This window comes from Amblyomma maculatum, chromosome 10, assembly GCF_055883805.1.
Source record: "Amblyomma maculatum isolate TAMU_Amacu chromosome 10, ASM5588380v1, whole genome shotgun sequence".
Taxonomy (NCBI): Eukaryota; Metazoa; Arthropoda; class Arachnida; order Ixodida; family Ixodidae; genus Amblyomma; species Amblyomma maculatum.
Window position 1 is genome coordinate 170,382,756 of NC_139353.1, and position 26,154 is coordinate 170,408,909.

Sequence of the window (26,154 nt, forward strand, 5' to 3'; positions counted from 1 at the left end):
GTCTGTTCTCTGTTTTTAGTTTTGCACTGTTTTAATTGAGACGCTTTCCTTACATTTCAGCACTAGTTTCCAGGGGAGGTGGTGAAATAGCTTTGCTGTAGAAGTGTCCTAAATATGCGATGCAAGGCGACATCACAGGTGTAGAAGAAGGAAGGCACACCAGCCGTGAGGTCCCAACATGGCGCTCACACTGCTCCTCGAGCCCCACGCTCTTGCGCTTCTTCCTTTTCGTTTTTCTCAAAAGTCAGGCACAGATCTTCAATACACTCCGGGCCCAGAGGTGACAACCGCTAATGGAAATATCCGATTATTATTGTTATTAGCTCTAAAAAATTACCTAATTGAACTGCATCAATCATTTATGCCACTTGCACAACTAATGCTCTATCCTATGGTATCATTTTTTTTCACGATATACCAACCACTTCCTCTTTTATAGAGCCGATAAATTCATGCACACCGTTTCTTGACGCTCTCTCCTATGGTACCATTCCTTTTGGCTGGGGAGCTGGTTACGAGGAACAACGGGCCTAACTTCCTCCCATCCTTGCTAGAAGCAAATTCATCACGAGCAGACTATCCCATCCGTACATGCTATAGATTACACGATAATACCAGTCTGCCAAACAGCTTTTGCACACTGTCCACAGTGACAGATTTAGAACATCTGTTTGTTGCAGTTCATCATTAGTTTCTGGCCTAGACAGTGACGATATCCCAACAAGAAATGTGACGGTCACCTAACTCATTATAAATGGAGTAAATGAAGGTGATTGGTCTTGATTTAGCAACAGCTTCGGTTTCAGATAGTAATGTTCCCAGCTGCTGCGTATCAAAAATATGATTTTCCGAGCGTTTTCCACTGGCACATCTTTATGATTCTAATCAGTCTTTCCCCTCCCCATCAGGCAGCTCCCTCGGCAATAAACTTCCACGTTATACTATCGCTAGCGCGGTAGTCTTTCTCATGTTGCTGTTTAATAGAAATTTGAAGCTTTGCTACATCCCTAGGTGGTCTTTTGACCGACCAGGGGAATCAACACCTGTGATTTCGAAAGATCGAGCGTTCTGCAACCTTTCGCTTGGAAGAGGTGCTGTCGGAGCAGCGGCTACTTCCAGCCAAAAACACGCACACACCACATGTTTTGCCTGGGCACATTTAACACACTGACGAGCTCGTGTCATTTGGATCCGCCTACACCGCCATGGAGAACATTGTGATGTACATGCAACACCACAAGATGTGTTGACAGGTCTTCACCAGGAGGCATTACTTCGGTGGATGTCGCTGCAGATATGTTTGCCTCTTTGTATGCCTCAAGGACTTCTTTGGAACTCGAAACACTGGTGACGAGGTCATTGACGTAAAAGCAAGTGGAAGCCTTTTTTACAAAGCAGCTGTACTTTGTAAAAAGGCTTCGACGTGTTGTAAATGGGGCAGTAATGTTGCGCCCAAAAGAAACGAGCTTGCAGTCGTCCCGAAGGGCACACGTGTCATTTTGTGCTCCTGAATGGCCAACAAATGACTCTTATACCACACGTTTCACAGCTGGATGTCCTTGGGAAAACTTTCTAAAACTACGCTATCTTGGCAAGCGCTTGTTGAAGGGTCACATATGCCAGTGCTGTTCAGTTCCCAGAAACGCTGGAGTGTATTCCAAACTTCTCTGTCAAAAGAGCTTGTTCGAAGCACACAGACTGTCCTGACTTGTGATATATTGCTTCCATTACATGAAACAGGGCCTCGAAAACTCCAACCAAATCTTGTATGATGACTGCAAGGCTTTTTTCTGGGTCATGGGAACAGATTTCACTAGAAAGGAACTTGGAAATTCGGTCTGCACATAAGTAAATCTATTTCTTTCATTTCATTTATTTTTCCCTTAAAGGCCCGAGGGCATTACATAAGGGGGGAGCAAACTCAATATACAATGCGAACAAGAACAGGAAAACATTAAAACAACAAGAAAAGAAAACAGAAACAAAATAAATAATGCAAGGGTTAGACGAAATAATATTAAAAACAAAAAGAACAATATACCATAAGCGAACGACGCCGAAAATGTTATACAAATTTGCATGAGAAAAACGCTTTCACGAAACTGGTGAAACTTGAGCCGGTTGGTACGTCATCGATGGCAACGTCAGCACAACTACAAACACACGTAAAAAAAGTCAAGACAAGGTAAGCGCTGCCTCCCCCGCGCGCCCACAATTCAGGCGACGTCATCAGCGATTTCTTTACGAAAGATGGTCGTTTAATTTTATCCTGAATGATTTGCGATCAGTGCATGATACGATGTTGTTTGGCAGGGTGTTCCACAGTACTATTGCGTCCGGAAAAAATGAAGAATTTAATGCTAAGGTGCGACAGTTGATACGTGCAATGCTATGATTATGGTTTAGGCGGCTAGATGTCCTGTGGGGGGGCTGTAGCTTTGCATGTCTCGTACGGGGATGATAATAGAAGTGATGTAGAAGACATAGGCGAGATATGATACGGCGTGACATGAGCGATGGAATGGCGATGGATTGTCTCAGTGCTGTGATACTGGTTTTCTTTGAATAGCAAGATGTTATAAATCGGATGGCGCGATTCTGTACGACTTCAAGGTCGGTGGCGAGATACGCTTGTGATGGATGCCAAATGGAGGACGCATATTCTAGTTTGGGGCGAATGAAAGTTATATAGGCTAGTTGCTTTATTTCCGGGGATGCGGCCTTCAAGTTACGTCGCAGATAACCGAGTGTGCGTGAGGCTTCTGCGCAAATGTTTTGAATGTGGGTTACCCATGATAGTGATGGTGTTAGGTGGAGGCCAAGATATCTGTAGGATAATGCGGGGGTAATTAAAAGCGAGCCACTACTATATTGATGCTGATTCACAGTGTGTTTCCTCGTGAAAGTCATGGATTTACACTTGCTAATGTTTAAAGGAAGGAGGAATTTATTAGACCAAGAGGCGAGTGTATTAAGATCAGATTGAAGCAAACATGAGTCGTTGGTCGTCCTAATCTCTCTGTATATGACGCAGTCATCCGCAAAAAGACGTAATTTTGATTTTATATTACAAGGGAGATCGTTAATGTAAATTAGGAATAGTAGCGGTGACAGTCCGGCGCCTTGTGGGACTACAACCCGTGAAGACGATCATTCAAGCCTGGAAAAACCATCGCATCCACAAAAAAATTTCTTTGTCCCAACCAACTGTTCAATGAACACGTGTGCACTAGGAAATTCAGCCAGTGGTCGCAAATAAGCGGAACTTTGACGGCCTCGACTTCATGTTGTACAGTGTCATATCTGCTTTGCAGATGTAGGCGCACCAAATTGAACTTGCGTGGTAGTGATTCCATAGATGTCCCAAATGCTTCGGTGGTCAAATCAATCGTCTTTACGGGTTGTAGTCCTAATTTCCTTGAGATATCGGTTCTAACGAAAGTCCGTTGGCTGCCGTCATCAAACATACCTCCGATATACATCGACTGGCTCTCTGTGATCAGCCATGCTCTAAACGTTTGCAATAGCACTTGTGTCTACATGTGACTTGTCGTTGCATCATTACCCATGGCATGCTAGCCGACGCCGTTTTCAGTCGTAGCTGCCTCCCATGAATGATCAGCATAATTGCAGATTGGCATAATTGCATAGAAAACAATGATAGAATCTGGCTAAGAGGCTTTTCCACTCTGGCAGACTCATGTCGCAAGTGCAACATTCCGTTGAGTGCATCGTTGAAGGGCACAAGAAGCACTCTTTGCCTTGACTAGACGTGGCGCTGTGCAGAACAGAAGACGAAGGCAAGGAGCTCCGACGCCAGCCACATGCTTTATCGTTACCACTACGTGCGGTCACGATCGGCAAACTGTGACCCATCTCTTGACGGCTCGATCGTCCAATGGATCCAGTTAATTCTTGAGCTTCCACCTCGATGCACAGTTGCTCTAGCAACTGTTGAAGCTCCACTTCTGCTGACTGCTGTTCAATGTCGTTTGGTTCGGTGCTTGTAATAGTTTATCATGACTTGACTAAGTATTGCTTGCTTTTACAAGGGTCCCTACCAGCATGCCAGAGTAAGATAACTCAAGCACAATGCTAGCCGATCTTTACTGAGGTCCCAACATGGTGCTCACACTGCTTCTCGAGCCCCACGCTTCTTCCTTTTCGGCTTTTCTAAAGCGCAAATCTTTAATAGCAGGCACTTTTCTTTTACGCAATTTTCTGGCAGCTTTATTTTTGGCTAAAGTGGCATATTTGTTATCGTGTCCTGACCCCGGAGGACCATTGGTCGGCATTGTCAGTTCACAGATGTTAGGGAGCATGCTTTGGGTGTTCTAAGGCACCAGTTTTGTTGGGCTCATATGCGAGCACATCAGCAGTACATATTGTATTTAGCAAAACGTTTAACTGGGCTAGTTGGTACATGTTCATATTGTAAACAACACTGCAAGAGACGAGAAAAGGACACAGGATGAGTCCTGACTTGCAACTAAAGGTTTAAAGGAAAAAATTGGTGGTGGCTTAGCTTGGTTAAGCCTGGATATCAGAAGCGAAAAGGTTCGGCGATGCCATGGCTTAGCTGGTGGTCCCTTAGCATAGTTGGCCCACTACACACACTTTCAAATGGATTGTCTGGGAAGCGAGACAAACTCATGAGTAGCATAGCCAAGCTCACTCACCCGAATACCAAGGTCTACTTTTCACAAACGGTCAACCTCATCGTCACATCCAGTGTTCTTGTCAGCAGTAAAACGCGCCCGTCTTGCTGCGTCACTCATACGTCTCTTTTCCAACCGCTCGGCACGCTGTTCTTCACTTTCCTCGTCCTGCCGCCTCCTCTTGTTTTCATTCCACCGTGCAGCAGTGGCTTCGGCCTGAGCAGCAGCACCTGACATCTCGTCTCCTATCATTCTTCCTCTTCTCTTTCCTGGCATACGGTGTCACGGTGTCATGCCGACGGCTTGAAAACCTAGCACAGTGCATCGTTCTTCTTCTCCTGTGACGTCACGTCGTTTGCGCATGCGCAGCTGTGGCTTTTTCTAACAACAGAGCACACGCGAGTTTCAGAGTTGACTAGCCTAATGAAGCTTTTCGCTTCAAAATCAAAGAATGCAAAAACACAACACTAAAAAAAACTGACAGATGTACTCGTGACACCGTTAAGCACTCCTGAGAAAAGCAAGAAGGCAAGGTTTCATTGACCAACAGATTCCCAACGGCATCAGTAGCATACTCAAACTAGGCCTCAGGCATGCCTTCGAACCCACACTAGACGAGGCGGAAAAGCTAGCCATGTCAAGTCAATAGCCAGACGATAGGCCCCTTTGCATTACAGAGTGCATGGAAGTTCTAGAGCGGATCAAGACAAAAGCAGCCCAACGCAACCCAGTCAACACGATAGCAAAATGGATGTGTTCAAAGAACCTAAGGGTCTTGTTGCCTGACAAGGAAAGCTGTTTTACCATCTTTTCTAAAAGCCAATTCCATGAAAAAGCCCTGGCAGCGGTCATGAAGAACTTGGAGGTGTCTTCACTGAAAGAGGCCAAGGTCAAGAAACAAGCAGTCTCCCTTCTCTGCAACCTCGGCCTTCAAGCAGGTTGGCCAGTGCAAGAAAATGCACCTGGATATCTTTTTCACCACGAAAGACCCATAAAGTTGGCGTACCCTTCAGGGTGATTGTATCGGAAAGCAGCACATGGCATCATCACACGTCAAAGTTTCTGCAACAGCACCTTTCATCCTTGGATTCATTCGACCCTCTCAGGATTCCCAGCTCCGTCGCCCTCGTGTCCTTTCTAAAGGAAGACAACCCATGTGATTGTGTAGCCTCTAGTATAGATGCCACCAACCTGTATTATAGCCTCCCACATGACTGCCTGTTGAAGTGTGTGAAAAGATACATTACGGATGATAATAATGAAGTGGTGTCTGTAGAACAATGTAGGATATCCATGGAAAATTTCCTAGAACAGCTGCAGTTTTACTTGCATTTCGTAGGGCAGAAATCAGGAGTGTGCATTGGATCGAGCGTCGCTCCGCTCTGAAATGACATTTTTCTTTCGGACGTGTACAGAGATTTAAAAAAGAACTTATCTGGCCTACATCAGTCATATATGTTAATCACTATCCGACTTTTGTAAAACACGGGCGTTTTCTAACTCAAACGGTTGACATTCTAATTGTGTTCAGGGAGTGTAGGTCAGAGTTGCAGTTCACCTTTGGGACGCCATTTAACGGTGAACTGCAGTTTTTGGACCTGCGGCTGCATCATGTATGCTGGAAATACAACCCAAGATCGACAGACACTTCTTAATCCCACTGAGGTCATTCTGGTGAAAAATAGCATAATCAGTTCCTGCCTGCGAAGTGCTCTGACCAAACCATGCCATTGAAGGTAGCTTCTAGGCTAGGTTAAAGTTTGCTGGACATCAAGACCGAGTCCTTAAAGCGTGAGGCCACTTCCAGGCTGAAAACAAGGTTGCTGTTTTACCATATTGAGATCGGTATATCCGTGCTCCAAAAGGGTTCCTACTCGCCTGTCGGTTCTTGTCGCCGTGATGTAGACAGCGCAGACACTGATGTGGGCACGTGACGGAGGTCCACTCCTGAGGCTTCACTGCTTGGACCCCGGGATGGTTACAAACCAGATGGACTCGAAACACAGGCGAACACACTCCTTTTCTCCTGCACTTCTTCCTTCTTTTTTTTTTTTTTTATTGTTCATTGGTGCGCTACAGGAAAATAGGCAAACACTGCTTGGACCCATAGCCAGTGGCTAGTAAAGGGTCCAATGAAAAAAGTACACAAGTTGCAGCTATTTGTCAAAGTTAGAGACATCAGAAGAAGGAACTTCGCAATAAACGTGAAGAAAGTTAGTTATCGCTTATACATTCGTAAAACTACCAATGAAGAGAAGAAAATGTAAACTAAAATCTTACAAATCAAACAAAAGCGCATAGAACTTATACAAGAATTAAAGCAACGAAAGATGAATGCATAATGTCACCTCACTATTACAATGCCGCATGTCGCAAAGAAATATCGCATCAAATAAAATACAGGTATATGTAGGGGTTACATGGGTAATACCAGGTGAACGACGTAAAATTACAGTAGGCAAATGAAAGTTTGGACTCGAAGTGTTTCATTCATTTTAAGGTAGTGATCTTTTATTGCAGTGGAAACGTTCTTGGCACATTTTATGTCATAGGGTAGAGAATTCCCGATTTTAACGCCCGTAAACTGCAGCATACGCTCACGATAAACATTTCTTTTTATGGGTAAATTAAAATTTCTGGAAGTGAGGCCTCGGGTTGCACTTGACAGGATGTTAAATATAGATATATCAGAGGGGAGGTTGTTACTATTTTTTGAGTACATTCAGCAGTGTTTTTCTGACAAAGCAGGTCGAAAGGCAGCACGAGTAGTTTAATAAATAGTGGCTCCTCGCACTACAACACTGTTCGCTTCATGACACATCGTGTCTCCTTGAAAAAAAAAAAGTCAAAAGACAAAGGTCAATGAGGTAGATGAGGCACACGCAACGACTGGAAGTTGTTAGTCCAGTCATTATGTGTGCCTCGTCTTCCTCTTTGTCCTTCGTCTTTTGAATGGTTTTTTTTTTCAAGAACGTGTACCAACTGACCCAAGTTTCAACTTTGTTGTATCGTGGACTTAGGAAGCAGATATAATATTGGTGTGTTTCTTCCTGCCCCTGTCAAGCTCAAACAACTGTGCCTTGGTATTGGAAGAGATCGAGGCACAAGAAGGATGTCACACAGGGATAAAATTGTGGCCTGTAAGACAGGCACTGTTCACAGTGTTCCCCTTTCCTGCAGAGCCCTTTACATTGGTCAGATCGGGCGGTGCCTTAACAAGCGCTTACAGAAATAATTTAAACGGGAATGGCCTTTCATATCTGGTTAAACATTGTGTGGAGTGTAAAGTGATGAAAAAGAAAAAGTGCACTCACTCACTGCATTGTTTAATCACACACGTGTACTGTACACCCACAGAGATCAGACGGCACGGGAAGTTGTCGAGCCTTTCCATATCGCAAAGGACCAACAGAATTGCATCAGCAAACAGACTGTTTTCCTTTGCGGTAGGGAGACTGCTTTTCTCGGTAGCGCTTGATGGTGTTACGAGCATATCTGTCAGATTTTCTTACTGTTGCATTTTCATGTTTTCTTGTGCGTGTGTTCTTTCCTTTGAATTTTTCTTTATAGATGATTTTTAGCTAATGAACCTTTAGTTACGAGACAGCGCTCATCCTGTGTATCTTAGTTTGTGGTGTTTACAGTATGAATATATGTGTACTGTATGTCCTAATTTTCCTTGGGTAAGGCATCAGAAGAATTGGCCCTCAGAGGTGGTGCTAAGAAATTCAAGCTTTCATTTCATTTCATGCTTAGGGTGCATGAAATGAACAACATCCCTAGGCTGAGACAGAACAGTTGTTTGGCTCACTCGTGAGACATTTTTCACTGAGCAACAGTTTTTGGCTACAATGTTTGGTATCTTTCACACTTGCACAGCTGTACAGAGGTATTAGTTGCTCTCATGCTGTACAAGGTACTATGTTGAAAATTTGTATGTTTGCCACACAGGACAACCAAAAGCCCAGAATGAATGCTTTTTGCTTGGACTCCCCTCCTGGTATTAATGCAACTTTGACCTTTGTTGCCATCCCAGCTGCTGGATGGCTACTTTGACATCACCACAGCAGGGGCCAAAACCAACCCCCACAGCTATGTGGCCATCCGCCGGGCCATCGCCCGGGATCAGATCCTCTTCCTCACCGACATTGTGGCAGGTGGGTGTCTTACTCCAAGTAGGTTGACCATGTTGGTAAGTGGGGAAGAGCAAAAACTTAAACCACTGGTTATAACGAAATTGTAAAATGCCCACAGTTTTCCGTTTCTTCCGGCTTTTCATTATATCTACTTTTCGCGTGGAGACCCAAAAGAACAATGCAGAGCGATAAGCAGAATTCATTATAAGGGAAACCACCTTGAAAGTGTTTACAATAAATAGAAGCAGTGAACTGTTTTGCGGTTGCACTGAGAGAGAGCGACTCCACCGCGGCTCATGTGACGCTTCTACAAGGGAGTGGGGAGAGGGAGGAGGGATCAGTATGAGGGAGAGTGCGCATCATCGCCAAGCGAGGAGGCGCATGCTTCTTCACGCCTGTTTGCACTTAGGAAACCAACTCGGCCTCGCGTCGCCAGCGCGCTCCGCTGTTCCCACTACTGACGTGCAGTGATAAACATGCATTCTTGTATCGGGCTTTTTTTTTTTTTTTTTTTTTTAAAGAGAACTTCTTGTAGGGCTAGTTGGTAGCTGATCATTTTAAATTAAAGGTGCTAAACAGCACAGACAAGAGACAGGCGGTCTGTCCCGTTTTTCTTCTCTTGTGTGTGTGCATGTGGTTTTGGCGCCTTTAAATTTAAAATGATCTTTTTTTCTTTGTTCTGTTATTTTTCGCTGGTTTTAAGCATGAACTACCATAGTGCCACGTTCTGAAAGCGAAAACAGCAGAGACTGCTGCGTTTCTCACGTAGATGCGCCGTCGGTGCTGAAATGCGGTGTGTTGTATCAACAGCGATCGCTCATTGCTATCGTAGACGTTCCTCTTACGTCAGTTCATGTTTTATCGTCCTGAAACTTGCAGTGTTCTGTCAAACTTTCAGTAATTCAGCACTAGCTTTCGAAATAGTTTCGAAATGCACGCACTTTAATGGGGGTGGTGTTGGGGAATTGGAAAACTTCGAAATATTGAGGAATTCGTTACATGGAGGTTCATCGCATCGTGGTTTAACTGTATTGCCTGCCTCACACCATTTTCGCAGTGAAAGTGCAGTGAAGCCAGGCTACATTGCCATTTCCTTGTAAACAGGAATCACAATTTTTTTCTTGGGCTTGACATCACAACTTGGAGTTGAGCACAAGGAAAATAAACATCTTTTTAATCCATTGAAGGAAGGATGGCTTGCTTCTGTCACATTTTCACAGTCCTTGCTTACATCAAAAGGAGGCCAGTATGCATTCTTAAAGGAACGAAAAAAAGACTAAGTATTTTGACTTCCTAGATGGCCACTTTTTGGCCACTAGCCATTGGACACGCCACCTGATATTTGGTGCTTGCTGGCACAGCCCCTTTGGCGGTTGGTTAACTGCCAGACATGATGCTGCTGTCTGTAGACCTCAATAAATTTTGGACACGTATATGTAACAGGGCCATTACATAGAGCCATTGTGTAGATGTTTGTAACTTATGCCTAAGAGGTTTGCACATGCAGGGAAGTCAAGCCTATGTGCTTGTAGTGTGTGGAGAAAATTAGTGGCACAAATCCTGAGGGAAAAAGAAAAATTTCTTAATCTTTGTGAGCTTGTCTTGAAGTGTCTTTTACTGAGAGCTGCATCGGGTCTTCATTCAGTCCTATTTTGTGTGTTTTGTGGCCATCTACTGAAACAATGAGGCTTCATGAATGTGTAATTTTGTGGGTTTGCTCAATCACGCAAGTGGGGTAAAATTGCGAAATTTGCTTTGCAGCAATGGCTAGCGGTGCTGCTATGGATGACAAAAATTGTCTTCTTTTATTTCTTTTGACATAGTCTCAAAGAACAACTGGATAAATTTAGTCCGGTACGCTCAGAAAGGAACATGCTCAAATCGATAGGCGAACAACGAGAGACAGACAACCACCAGGTGGATACAGCAGGGAAAACATACGAGAAATACAGGAATGGAACAAACTAGCATTCAGTTCAGTTCAGTTCAGTCGTTCAGTCGTGTCCGACACTTCGTGACCCTATGGACCATGTCACACCACGCTTTCCGGTCTCTCACTATCTTCCTAACATCACATAACTTCATCTGCAGTGCCTCGAGGATGCCATCAAACCATTGCGTTCGCTGCCTACCCCTTCTCCGGCGACCCTCAACCTTTCCCAACATCAAATCTTTCTCCAGCGACTCCTCTCTTCTCATCAGATGACCAAAGTAGCTGAGCTTTAACTTTAGAATTTGACCCTCCAATGAGCAGTCAGGGTTTATGGTCGACAATATCGACTAATTTGATCTTCTGGCAGTCCAAGGAACTCTCAAGAGTCTTCACCAGCACCACAATTCAAACGCGTCAATTCTTCGGCGGTCAGCCTTTTTCACAGTCCAATCTCGCATCCATACATCACAACTGGAAAGACCATAGCACGAGTTATACGGATCTTGGTTGGCAGACTAATGTCCCTGCTCTTTACTAGGCGGTCAAGGCTAACAATTGCTCTCTTTCCCAGAAGCAGGCGTCTCCTAATTTCATGGCTGCAGTCTCCTTCCGAGGTAATCTTGGAGCCCAAGAAGAGAAAATCTGTCACAGCTTCCACTTCTTGTCCCTTGATGCTCCAGGACTAGCATTAGCACCCCAAAAGATGCACCCAGAATACCTCGTGGAGAACAAGCTGAATGCATACAATAGACATGGACGCAGCCAGATATGAGCAGAAAATGCAATTGCAGGTGATGAGTTGAACAACAGAGCAAGAGCCACAATTTGGGAAACTCATGCAGAAGTGAAGGAAACAGGTGTAGCTATGAGCCAATAATCATAATTGGCATTTCCTTTTCTTTCTTGCTTTGCTTTGCTCGCTTGGCTAGCTTAGCTAGCTAGCTACTGCCAGCCCTGTGGCAGGGCCATTACAGGAGTGGAAACACAAAGAAAAGTAAAACAACCAATGGCAACACATCTAATTAGGTCAAGCATGTAATAAATGTATAAGCAACAACTAATTACAAGGATAGGGAAATTTGTGCAATGCATAACATACACTGCATTACAAAAAAAGTGAATCTCTCTTAGAACCATGTATTAAAAATAAACAAAAATGACAAAATAATTGAATGAAAGGGAGGTTTTTCACGTGAAGTTATATATACTGCAGAAAGGAGCACGTGAGATAATGTAAACAGTAATCACATAGACACCAGACCGTGCAAAGCAGCACTGTCACACTCCACCGAAGTGAAGAGGGGCTGCTCGAAAGCGCTTGTAAATTGCATCAGCGGGTAAATACAGTACAACCTCGTATTAACGAGGTTGTACTGTATTTACCCGCTGATGCAATTTACAAGAAGTCATCAGGACCGCGAGAAATCTTCAAATTAAGCGGGTTTTCGAATTAACCGAACACACCAAGAAATAAGACTTAGGCAAAAAAGTTCGTTGCAGGAACGTGTTACCTTTATTCGGCATATTTTGAATTACTACTGAAAGTAATCAGAGATGCTGGTTTGCCGCGTCCGGTAGTTTGCGGCTCCTAAGGTCATGCTCTCGAGTTGGTCAAATAGACGAAACATCTCTGAACTTCCACCGCGGCACTCAACAAAACTGCGGATAACGTTCAGCGATCCGATAACTTCACCAAGAGCAGGTGCTCGGGGAGGCTCGTCGGTGTCGTCGTCGCTATCGTCGCTGTCATCGCGCATGTTCGTACCAGCAGTGATCTCACTCTCCAAGTCAGAGTAGCCAGTCTGCTCTTCGCTCTCAATGTTGATATACTCACTGCGTTGGACTCATCCTCTGCGCAGAGCGCATTGATGCGGTCGCAATACTCTGCTCCTTCTTCGTCAAGAGTAGTAGTACATGGGTGGTCTGCATCGGCATCAACAGTGCTTTCACTGGAAAAACCAGCGTGTTCAAAACACCGCCTGATCAATGTGGGCTCAATATTGTGGACAACGTCGAGAGGGGCACGCCATGCCTTTTGGCCAACTCGGTCTTCGAACAAGCACTCTTGCCTGCTTCCTGGATCAAGCAGAACTTCTGCTGCAGCGTTAAAGTCTTGTACTTTGGCATTTCTGCACTGCTACGGTCACAAAGCTAGCACTTCTGCACAGTCCCGCCCAAAAAAACGGCACAGTAGTCGACCCCTAACCACAGCGCACAAGGGATGGAGTGGGGGCGAGGTCACGTGATAAAAACCGGTATGCCCGCCGTGTTGCAGTGAAGCATGTCTTCTCCTCTGCAGGCGCGTGTTTCGGCGGTGCGCGAGGCGCACTGTGGACCGATTTTTGTGCAGAGAGTGCTCCGGCTGGGGCGCTTCGCCTATAAATCATCACCATTACTATGTGGCTTTGCCTCGCGGCTCCGTAGGGCCGTCGTTTCGCCGGGTTTGCGGCGAAACATGGATCAGGCATTGCCGCTTAGCAGTCCAAATTTTCGAATTAACCGGGCTGGCGCAGGCCACCTGTTCGAATTATCCGGCCAAATTTACATTGGAAAATACAGGACCGCAGAAAACCTTTGAATTATCCGGGATTTCGAATTAACCGAGTTCGAATTATCGAGGAACTACTGTATGACGCCATCTGCTAGCGTCTTCGGTGGTGTCGTCTGCTAGGAACCGAGCACGTTTCATGCAGGCTGAGGACTGGTGGGCGGATCTTCGTGCCCTGTCTGAGAAAAAAAAAGAAAAATGCGAGGCGGGCTGAAAAGCGCTGCAGGAAGAAGCCCACTTCGCATCACCATTTTTCTTCTTTGTGTGTCCTTGTCGTTTGTGAGTGCATCGTTCAGCGTGGTCTCGTCTCGTCTCTGCTAGTCACTGCTAACTTCCCAGGATGTCACCGCCAGCGAAGAAGCGGAAGTTTCTTTCGCTAGCAGAAAAAGCGTGTATTATTGCCGAAGGAGAAAGCGGGCAGAAGGCGAATATTTCTACAGATTTCGGCATCGCGCCGAGTTCGTTGTCACCGATACTGAAGAGTAAAGAAAGCATCGGCAAGGCACTTGCGTTAGGTACTTCGGCTCGACACAAGGTAATGCAGCCAACATACGAGAAGCTTGATAAGGCTGTCTGCGCCTGGTTCATCGCAATGCGAGCCAAGAACATCCCGCTTAGTGGAAGAATAGTTCAGCAGAAGGCCTCAATTATGCCTGTTTGCTAGGCCTGGATGACTTCAAGGCCAGCACAGGTTGGCTCAATTGCTTCAAAGCGAGGCACAACATCGTGGGAAAAGTTTTGTGCGATGAAGCAAGTTTCGCGGACGCTGGCGGCGCATCGGAATGGGTGGTAGACAACGTGGCTGATATTACGAGCGGCTACGTGTCATCCAATATTTACAACGCGGACGAGATAGGCCTCTTTTATGAGATGCTACCAGCGAGGACGCTAGATTTTAAAGGGCAGCGTTGCCTGGGGGGCAAGCACAGCAAGAAAAGGGCGACTGTGTTGCTATGCAAAAGCATGGATGGATCGGAGAAGCGTCCCCTGTTAGTTAGTGGCAAAAGTGCCAAACCGCGCTGCTTCAAGGGAAACAGAAGCCTTCCCGTCAAATATGTCACTGACGGGCGGTCAAGGATGACTCGTGGCATAATTGCGGATTGGCTTATGGCATTTGACCGTGGCATGAGCAGGCAGAATCGAAAGGTTTGTTTGCTCATGGTCCATTGTTCTGCCCACCGAACTGCACTTCGATCATTCATCCGCTGGATCAAGGCATCATCCGAAGTGTAAAGTGCGCTTATCGGGAGAAGCTGATTCAGCGGATTCTCTTGAACCTCGAAACTGCCAGGGAGACAAAGATGGACCTATTCATAGCTCTTCAGATGATGGCTGCTGCAGGGAACTTGACCCAGTCAACCTTGATTTACAACTGCTTCCAGCACGCCGGGTTTGTTGACTAGGAGGCGACCAGCACAGCTACAGCCCCGGAATATGATGCTCCATCATCGTCGACTCCTGGGATCAGTATGGCTTGAAAATCCCTCCAGGATGCAGGAAACGTCCTTGGCGATATCGAGCTGAACGATTTACTCAGCGCTGACATGGATGTGCTTGTCTACGAAGAGCTAAGTGATGAGGACATCATTAAAAGTGTTGGCGAGCCGGTAGAGACATGATCCGATGCTGAAGATGACTCCGCCCAGGATTCACCAGCCTTGGCAACTTCGTCGCAGGTGATGGATGCCTTCAATGTCAATTAAGTTCCTGGACTCTCACGACGACGACGTCGCGATGACTCTCTTAACAGAGTGTGAGAGTTGTGTGACGCCGCTGCTGCCAGTGAAACACAAGCAGACAAAGCTTACGGACTTCTTGAAATAATTTTTTTTTTTGCTCAATTTGTCTGTAAATGTCAGACAATGAAACTTTTCGTACGCCCCGCCGATTTTGTTGTAGCAGGATTCAACTGCAACACGGATGAAACTGGCTTTTTTTACGAAACGTTGCCATCGAAAACGCTCGGCCTGAAGGGACAAAAATGCTAGGGAGGCAAGCTGAGTAAAAAGCGGGTGACAATACATTTTTGCTCAAACATGGATGGGTCCGACAAGTGCCCCCTCCTCGTGATCAGCCAGAGCAAGATGCCTCAGTGCTTTAAAGGGGTAGAGACACCATATTACAACGTTGTGCAAAGTTTGTCACGCACTTGTGTTTGAAGACCATCACACTCAAGTGTTAGACTCAAGGGAAGCATAGAAAGCATAGAAGCATAGGAAGCATAGACTTATCACTAGCGCATTGACTGTTCACAGGTTCACTGAAAAAACTGTAATCAAGTATTTATGACGTCACTGCAGTTTTCTGACGTAAGAGACGATGCTGCTGTTCAGCTTGTTTCGGCTGTTTTTTTTGCACCCTTAGCGTTCTAACAGTTCTAACATACAGAAAGCACGACAGCTCACTGTAGCCAAAATAATGCTTAACGGCAATATTCATTCACTAAAATTTTCGAAGGCTGCAGCCGACGGCGCGGCAATGGTCGGCGGACGGCGTTGTTGTTGGTCACCGTAGCCGAGACCGGAGTGGCCAGCAGCTTAGCAGTGAGGCAGTGTAGCACTCCTTGGCTTTGTGCCAGAAAAGACAAATGTTACCAGGACTGCCTGCTATACACGTCAACAGTAGCACGCCTGCACAAGTGCAGAGCCTTCGGCAACGGCGCCTCCCGCAGGCACGCCGGGCAACGAACTGCAGTGCTCTCTGCCTGTCCTACTCGTAGCTAAGCCTGGTCGGTTTTGCCGGACGCCACTCGGAACGGGTCAGCGACTCAACGCTGTAATAAAGGTTCGTCTTCTGTCACCGCTTTACTATAGGAAGCATATCTCATAATAAAATAAGCGCGATAAAATGTGTGTATGGCTCAGTCGGCATAATTTTCTCTCCACAAGTAGCGGCGCTTGCTACACTGCTCGGCGACTGGGGTCACACCGGCGCTTTGTGGCGATTTTACATGCGTCCTGCAACGTAACAATTGTCGATTTCAGTTCACTGTTGCCAAAACTATACTCGATGACAGTTTTCATTCGCTAAAATTTGTGAATTCTCTCTAAAAGATCACCAGATTCGCACACACGAAGCGGCACTCAAAATGGCACATGAAAGGTGTGCCTCGATCAGTGCAATTCAAAGTATATACTCGTGAGCATTTACGCACGCTGCTTCATAGTCAAAGCCTCTCCCGCTTTTTAATTTTTCCCAGCCGCTCGCATAGTATAGGAATTTGGGCAATAATGAGCGGCCGACATAGGCACTGCTACAAGCAACAAGTCAGAGAGCTAGTTGGCGACAGCTGTTCGCAAGCGACGACGGCATGTTTCCGAATATTTCGTGTTGGCGCGGCGTGACAGGATCGCCAAAATGACGCAAACATGTTTACGGATGCAGTTGTTTGTAGTGAACTAAATACAGTTGGCCAACTCTTTCCGCAGTGTGACTGCACCATGAGAGCATATGGCGGAGTCACACTGCAAACATAGCACACGACGCACCTGTTCCTTGACATCACGAGTTTTTTCGTCCACATGACATTCCAATGTTATGTCTTCTGTTTCTTGACGTCAAGTAAAAACCTGGAAATTACAAACCGAAACTGTTTCTTACTAATAATATGATAATAAATTATTCAGTGTGATTTTAGGCTTCTAAACCGTGCTCTATGCTTACATAATCGCTATGCACTATTTACAATGCAAAAGTACAGCACAAAAATTTGGTGACCCTACCCCTTTAAAGGAAATTCAAGGCATCCGGTCGAGTGCACTGCTAACTGGAAAGCTTGGATGACGCACAATATTCTCGAGCTAGCTGGAAGCCTTTGATGATGCGGATATGCAAAAGCAGAGCAGATAGATATGGGCAAGACAGCTCACTTAGTGAGCGGATCGGAGCGGCTCCGCTCACTTGAACGGCTCACTGGCTCACTTACATCTGTAAAGGTGAGTGGGTCGCTCAGGAGGGGCCGGATCTTGTATATATGTATATATATATATATATAACTACAACAAGTAATGAAAGTTGTTATTCAGTACATACAGACGTTACAGAACCTAAAAAAGATAGCGCAACATTTTGAGATACGAATATCCTCTGCTTTTTCGCTCGCTGTCAATACTTAGCCCCATCAGTAACCCCGTGACAGAGCCAACTCATGGATGCAACACGACGCATAAAAACCGATTTGTTGAATGCATTGAGGGACTGGTAAATAAAATTCTTTTGTTGCGGGGAAAGGTCAAATGGGATAACCAGGACGGTGCCTGAATGATAAAGAGGCCATAACAACAATCTAGTTAAATGCCGTGACGAACACGTGGGCCCCATTTTCTTTTTACGCGTTCTTATAGTGTTATTATTTATCCAGAATTACTGAATAACATTCTTTTACATTCGTCCCGACAAAAATCCCTAAAGGACAAACACTGGCTCGCATTTTTTCTCTCTCTCTCTCTCTTTTCGCTGTGCTTCGGCACGCTGGCTTATCGGCGCCTCGCCTTTTTCGCGCGCCGTCAGTAAGGAGGCATTGGAAGGCAGAACGGCAACTGTCGTGTTTCTGCCGGGCAATGCTCCTTTGTGTTTGGTGCGAACGGGAGTTGTGCGACGAGCGCGATGGGCATATGGTTATCATTTCCCTCTTTATTGACTTTATTGACTTTCCATTGACTTCTCTCACTTCTTTTCCGATCAGATGTATAATAGTTGTAGTCAGTGCTCTCTATGTCCCCTTCTATGTTCGTCCTCGTCCTATGCGCTATTTCTTCAAAAGAGTAAACAGCACGTTCGATTGTCTTTTGAGACACGAAAGACTTCGTCTTCAAATGGTGGTGTTGCACCAGCGAACAATGAACGACAAATGAGTGTCGTGAGATATCGTTCGAACAGCAGCTTGGCAATGAACCTCAGACCCGATGCCCCTTCAATGGCATCGGGTGTGACACCATATTACGTATACAGAGCCAAATGGATTGCCGCAGACCACTTTACACAGCGGACGAGTACGAGCACCGATCCCCACTTGTCGGCATGGAACGAAATCACAGAACTGCAAGACAAAAATAAGTTTGGGCTCCAGCAGCAGTGCGTCCACGGTATCCGCGGGAAGATCCGAAGACAATGGGTTGGTTGTGACACTGACAAGGAAATGCGGTATAGTTACTTTCTCGCTTTGTGTTGTGAAAAATCTCACCCGGTTCCAACAGACACGGCTCACTGAACGAGACAGAACCGGCTTTTCAAGAGAACTGCCGTTCAAGCCATCTAGCAGATCTCCATCCATAGAATAAAAGCAAAAGAACCACCTCACTCGCTCTCCAAAAGAATGGCGCACTCCGCTCAAAAGGCAGCCGAGAGGGAGGACATTATTGCGAATCTTGCGAGAAACGGCGGGAGGTTGCTTTCTCGCATCGCTAATAGATGGCGTGGAAATCTCACTCTCCTGTGACGAAACGGTTCACTGAACTAGAGAACCAGCAACCAGCTCTCCGAAAGCTCACTTACCGCTCTGGATCCGACGGCTCCGGCGGATCCGGCTCCGGCTTTGTAGAGCCACATGGCTCTTTGAAAGGAGCGGCTCCAAAGATCCGGCTCGCTCCGGAGCAACCCATCCCTAACAGGAACCATGGAAGAACGCAAACATTATCTTAATTCATAAGAAAGGGGACACTAAGGACTTGAAAATTAGACCAGTCAGCTTACTATCTGTTACGCTAGTTAATAAAATCAGGACAACCTTAGACTTCAACCAAGCAAAGATCAGGCAGGTTTTCGGGAAAGGTGCTCTACTATCGATCACATCCATACCATCAACCAGGTGGTAGAAGAATGCTTTGAATATAACCAGCCCGTATACGTAGCATTCATTGTTTACGAAAAAGCATTTGACTCGGTAGAAACCACAGTGGTCATGCAGACATTGCAAAAGCAGGGTTTAGACGAGCCATATGTGAAAGTACTGGAAGATACATATTTCATTTCATTTATTTTACCCTCAGGGTACGGGGTACATTAGAGAGGAGAGGGGTCAATACAATACAAAATACAGAAATAACTAGCAAGAACAAACGATGCAAATGAAAAAAGAATGCAAGATATTGAGCTACCACTGATGATGATAAGCACGGAAAACCAAAATACAGAGTGCACGATGGTAAGTTTACACATGTAATGAATAAGCAGTTCAACCGTTTTTTTTTTTTCTTCTTGCTAACATGATAAGACGCAAACAAAAATGTTGATTAAAAATGGGAATGAATATAAACGCTCGAAATACATCACTGCAAAGCATTTTCAAGTGCGCTTCTAAACTTATCAGGATTAGTTACAGTTGTTAATAAAGGCGATAACTTTTTCAGTCCTTGCTATTTCTGGGAAAAAAGGAGTTAGAACCCATGACATTGTTAAACAGGACAGTGTTAAAAATTAAAATATAGTTTCTGATTATGGTCTCGCCGCGAAGAAATAAACGGTGCTGGGGTAATATACAGTGTGTAAAATACTGTTTTGATAATAAATTTTGTGGAAGAGACAAATGCGGGAGAGTTTTCGACGATCTTATAAAAGGGGAAGGTTTAATAGTAGTTTCATTTGTGTTACACTTGATGTCCTGTTGAAGTTACTGAAGATGAAGCGAGCTGAGCGGTTCTGTATGGTTCTGTAGTGGCTGCACAGCAGTCATAGTTCTGCATAAAGAAAGTAACAAAAAATTCATATAAAGAAAGGTGTTAGGCAAGCAGACACAATCTCCCCAGTACTATTCACAGCTTGTTTAGAGGAAGTATTCAGGGCAGTTAGGAAGCAGTTAATGGGAGCAGTTAGGGATAAGGGTAGATGGAGGATACCTAGGTAATCTGCAATTTGCTGATGACATTCCCTTAATAAGTAACTCAGGGGATGAACTGCAAAGATTGATTGATGACCTAGACAGGATTAGCAGAAAGGTGGGCTTGAAAATCAATATGCAGAAGACTAAGGTAATGTTCAACAGCCTCGGCAGTTTACTTTAGGTAGCGAAGCATTGGAAGTAGTCGGCGAATATGTCTACTTAGGACAGATAATAACCGCAGATCCAGACCATGACTGGGAAATAACAAGGAGAATAAGGTTGGGATGGAGCACATTTGGCAAGCACTCGCAGATTATGTCTAGCAGCTTACCGGTATCGCTCAAGAGAAAAGTATACAACAGTTGAACTTTACCTGTACTCACCTATGGGGCTGAAACGTGGAGGCTAACCAATAGGGTTCCACCTCAGCTGAGGACAACGCAGGGGGCTTTGGAACGAAAAAATGGTAGGTGTAACGTTAAGAGATAGGAAGAGCGCACAGTGGGTTAGCGAAATGACTCCAGTTAATGGCATTCTAGTGGAAATCAAGAAGAAACGAGCATGCGCAGGGCATGTAGTGTGTAGAGACGAAAACCGATGCTCACTTAGGGTAAAAAACTGGATTCCAAGGGAAGGAAACGTAGCAGGGAGCGGCAGAAAGTTAGGTAAGCAAAAGAGGTTGAGAAGTTCAGAGGAGTCAAGTGGATGCAGCTACTACAGGACTGAGTTAGTTGGAAGAATACGGGAGAGGCCTTCGCTCTGCAGTGGGTATAGTCAGGCTGCAGCTGATGACGATGATCTCATGTCTTTGTAGGGAACCTGCGCTGGAGTTTTCCGCGTACCGCCAAGTAGCCGTTATGCCACTATCTAGGTCGGACGGCTGAGACTGCCGCGGCTGGAGGCGCTGAAGAGCGGCTAATTTATCGCGAAAGCAAAGGCATGCTGCTGTGTTAAGATTGCTCTGTATTCCATTCCACCGCAGTCGTACAAAACACAGTGGCGGTAGAACTTGGGTGGATTCAGGAGACTGCATGAGTAAGGAGGATTGTTGAGGCGCTACTTATTACGCTTTATAACGTGTCTTCACCTGTCATAGCGTACATATAGAGTTCTGTTTATTTGCTTTTATTATTTGCACAATCTGATGAGAACGTGTTGTGAAGGGCGCCTTTTAGAGCTGGCGTGGGCTTGAGGTTCACGCACAAACATCAGATCGTTGAGTGTTGCTCGTGTACTTGTGTGGGCCGTTGCAAGATGAACGACAACTCAAAGTCAATAAAGGACGATAGTAAGTGGCATCCTGGTTGCATACATATTGCAGTTATCTAGAGATGAAAAAACGAAAGAGCTAACCCATTAACCGAATACACAGTATTGTCGGAAGTGCAAAGAGTCAGGTAATGCCCTAACCGGCATGCTTTCACACTTCTTCCTGATTTTAACTATCGCAAGTCCCTAGTGACCCTTCAACATTTTCCTATGGGTCAGTAAGTGAGCCTTCCTTGAAAACAACTCTCCAATTAGAGAATTAATTCATTCATCATTTGCTTCGAATAAAAGATGTATTGCTTCATTAGCGCAAAAAGCGCTTTTTGCGTTTAAATGTTTTAGTTTGATGGCTGATGTATCGCTGAAAACATTAGTGTAATATTTGTTTTGCACACATACAATTTTATAGTTAGATAGTTTTCATGCTCAATTCAGAAAAACTTGCGTATTGGAAATATCACGCTATACGATCTAGTTGCTTCACGCTGAATGATTGTTGCATAGCACATATGCTGCTGTCACCATGATTCCTCTAGTCCTTTATTTGGGCACAAAATAATCTAGATACGCCGATCTCTAGTCGCAGTCGGCGCACAGGGTGGCTTGGGGAGGGGGGGGTGGGGGGGTGCGCCAATGTATGACAACGCACATCACACCGTTAAATGGTGCATGCTGCAATTTTCATTCTGTACAAAGAACAAAGCATAGCAATTTTGTTGTTTCATGTTCGCGCAATTTTTTTTTTTTTTTTTTTTTTTTGTACTATCACCGATACTAACCCCATCTTTCGATGCAGTTCATTCTTGTCTCTTAAGATAGAGAGTGCGAGTTTAGACTAAGAAGATTTAAGATATGGCAACTCTCCCCCACGCTCTCTCAATGTAGGGCGCCGATAATTTCTGCCCAAAATTTATCAGCGGAACAATTGTGGCCACTTAACTATTTACTGTCCTGTGCGAGCCTTTTCGATCGATGATTCGCAGCGGATCCCGGTTTTATTCGCTTCGAAGAATGAACAAAATACACTTCAAACCATCAATAGATAGTCGTTCGCTGTCATAAACAGGCAAGTGTCGAAGCGTGACTACAGGCCTTTGTTTCTCTATAGATACGGTCCACAGCATTGCCCTAAATAACGGTGCGTTATATTTCGCAACACACGAGGCACTTTTGGTCAAGAAATATTCTCATCATGAAGCTGTCGAATCATTACTGTTTCTCAAAAGGCAGTAGGTAAGTACTGCACGCGTTCAATGCGCTTAACGCGCGCAGTACTTCCAAATCCTATCTAATTTTAGTATAGCAGGGAGGTTGTTTCACTTTGCTGTGATATATTTACTCTCCACTAGCGATGCTTCAACGGAGGTAATCTTATTTGCTTGAAAGTGCGCGCGTAATTGGACGCTCACCTTTGCAAGCGCCCCATATATAGCAAGAAACAAAAAAGAAAGACTGAACTCACGAGAACTATTTCAAACCTGCACGTAGCGACGTGATAGCTTCGATAATGCAGCGGCAGCGTGAACCAAGTTGGCAGGCAGCTGAGGAGGTCAGGTTGCGCCTTTAAGTCAATCAAAAAGAAAATTCCAAGTTCTTCAGAACACTAGGAGGACCATGTCTGGTGCAGCGGCGTGCAACAGCCTGCCCTCCTGTTCACTCTAACAGTGGACTACCCTGTAACTGCGATAAAAGCTTTATGCACGAAATAGAAAGCTCACAATCCACCAATGGGCGCAGCCACGGCATGACGAGCGGCGTGCTCCGTCCTACTATACGCTTGCTCATTTTGAAACCAGGCGGCGCTAGGTGTTTGATTTTAAGCGCGCCCCCTGGGCAGCGCAGGTTCCCTATGGATCGCCCTCCCAACTCGCACCCCTATATGTTTTGTGATGTTTTAAATATACTGCGCCTCTGAAATGGTGTTTCATGCCTTCACAATCTGTTCTAGGATGTTCATGGTTGCTCTGTACCAAAAAAACATCACAGGTGCTCCGTGAAATTAGAAAACTGATCTGAGAACTTCCATGTATTCCTATGGGCACTAAGCCTACTTTTCACCACAGCATCACAAACGCCTTGTTATTTTGTGAACACGATGTTGGTCTATTCTTTAATCCAGGAATCCATGCGGCACCTGGCGGTGAAACTATGCAACAAGCTAAAGAGGTCCAGTAGCAGATGCCCCTTGCTCGCGCTATGGAAACCCGCTAGCAAAGTGCTCGTAGCACCGCGAAAAAGGAAAAAGAAATGGTTGTGGCTCAACTTGGTTAAGCCTTGAGAATTGCGAAAGCAATAATTGCCTGGCTACGCTTCCGTAGAGGTAGAACACTTTCATAGTGCTGCATCTCGTGCCCGTCGTTTTGAAAGCCGTTCTTCCCTTTTTTCGGCGGTTTCTGTGGTTCTCTGTCTCTTCCGGGCTTCACATTGGCAATCAGCTCTCTCCTTAGCCTTACTAGTTGACGACATAGTGAAGAATCTCGGCTAGAGCAGTCAACGCCAGCATATATAGCAGCTAGCGTGACGTCACAGCGACAGTAGCGCCGCAGGTGAGTGGTGCAGCAACCACGCGCCGTAACTGCAGCTGGGTGATCCGAAGGAGCGACTTGGTCCCCCATATCTAGCAACTGGTGTGACGTCACTCCGCTTAAGGTGAAACGTAACTGCGGGCAGATCACGCGAAGGCTTGAAAGTGCGAGTAGAATTGCTTTTGCAATAAAAAACAACAGCAAACCGATTCTGCAGCCGTTCCGCAGCGTGTGTCAGCACAGTGGTACATTGTTTCATCTATTTCCTTCGTGCTTCAGCGATCGGCGCCAGAGACTCGATGCATTTCCAATCTCCGTGAAGTGCATTGAAAATGCCATCGACAAATTATATATGAACTCGTCAGTTTTTGTTGTACAATTTCTTTCCTGGTATCAATTGCCTTCTACTAAACCTTCCTAAGGCACGGAACACCTGCAAACAATATGTGCTACACTGGTCGACTTCTTGCATCACGTACAAAAGTCGATCAGCACCTGCGTAAACAACTCCTAGCTGTGACAGCTTGATCATAGTGCTTTTTAAGCTGATTCTGCTAAGAACATCATCATCAAATGTGCGTAAGGGAGCAGTCTACGATGATCGGCTGAATTCTTCGCCGCATGAAGCAGGCGTCTCAAGATCTGCAGCTGAAGCAGTGCATGACACTGCACTCGATCTTGGACTGCACACTTTACGAAAATTGGGCCCATTGCATAATCATTCGCCTATACGGCCACTCACTTTCCGCGTTGCAGCTTATCACACTTGAACAAGATCCCCGAATCAGTATAGTTTTGTCAGCGACAGGCCTGTGATGACTAGCATGGTGAACTGATCGAGCCGAGACCTTCTTTTTTTTTTTCTTTCTTTTCTTTTCTTTCTTTTTTTTTTTTGCAATGAATTCTCAAACTGTAATTTGCTGGGGACATAGCCCGCTTGCAAGGTGCTGATTTTGTCAAATGCTTGCATGCGTATCACACCTCGTGAATGTAGTTATTCATGTACATACACACATCGAATCCAGAATTAGCCTAAATTACTATAATCAACAGGCAATCAGGGGGTTATTGAACTGAATGGAAAAGATATTGAAACCAACATTTTATCTATGCCAGTGAGCCGAACTTTTGAACTCCAAGTTCTTGATGGCCCTTCACATGTGCCTTTTATCCGTCTTGCCCCAATCAAGTTTAGTTCTAGGATATTTCATACATGTGATATATGCTGTAGTAAAAGTGAAGTAAACATTGTACATTAAGAAAATGATATCAGTAAAACAAATGAGTGATTTTGCAGATATATGCACACATCACCTTGTCATCTGCAGCATAAATGACCCCTGTGAATAAGTGAAAGTGAATTCAGATTGGCCATACAAAACTGATGCACACAGCCTTCCTTACATATACCAGAGTGCGCTTTCTTGGACACCTGGCAATTAAGTGCAAGAAATGATTTGCGGCTGCTCTAAAGGCTGTCACTCATAAAACAGCCTTCAAGTTGAGCTTGATAGGACGAGGCTCATCAGCTGTACGAGAAAGCCAACACACTCATCAGTTTTTCGTGTTTCATGACACACTATTGAAGGTGATGGCTTCCTCTACAGCAGCTAATTATTAATTATTTCCAGACCTTCTTGAATGTTTTTCTACATATATAGTGCACGAAAGTATTGCAAGTATGCATTAGCACTCACTGAAATGAGGGGAAGATCAGGGTGGATGTTCGGGCGAGTTGGTTCATCTTTACGGAGAAACGGCATTTTTTCAGACAAGGACAACACAAGAGTGGACAGCACTTGCTCTATCTGCTCCTGTATGCTCCTGCAGTGCATAAAAGCCTGCAATACATTGAATAAACCTGAGTTGAAAGTTATTGCACATGCTGTCCACTGTTGTGTTGTCTTTGTCTGAAAAAGTGCTGTTTATCCATGATGGATCACACAAGATCAAAGAAATCCAAACAAGGCTGTGTTTGGACGAGTTGGTTAGCCATATTGATCCTGAAAAGCACATAAAAAACACACTGAACACAGCAAAAGATGGACGCACAAGCGCTTACTTCCAACTGATTTTATTTCATGCGAGAAGCAAAATATATTGATGCTCTTGAAGTCGCATGCGTATGCAAAGCTAAGAACTCGGTGAAAAAGAAAAACATTATCGAGCTGCACTTGTCAAAGACGCAAGATATGTCATTTCTTTTTCGGATAACCTAATTGACGGACCACTTATGCAATCATCGCCAGTTCATGCTATCTCTAAAGC

At 45.1% G+C, this 26,154-nt stretch overlaps 1 protein-coding gene across 5 annotated transcripts in view; it reads left to right on the forward strand.

Annotated features, from left to right (window-relative positions):
- The window catches only part of LOC146177916 (enolase-phosphatase E1-like), an 81,319-nt gene that overhangs the window by 48,899 nt on the left and 6,266 nt on the right, over nt 1-26,154 (forward strand). For all 5 annotated transcript variants that reach the window (XM_084580647.1, XM_084580650.1, XM_084580646.1 and 2 more), the window contains one exon: nt 8,695-8,815. In XM_084580647.1, the coding sequence (XP_084436773.1) occupies nt 8,695-8,815 (121 nt within the window). The remainder of the gene's footprint in view (nt 1-8,694; nt 8,816-26,154) is intronic.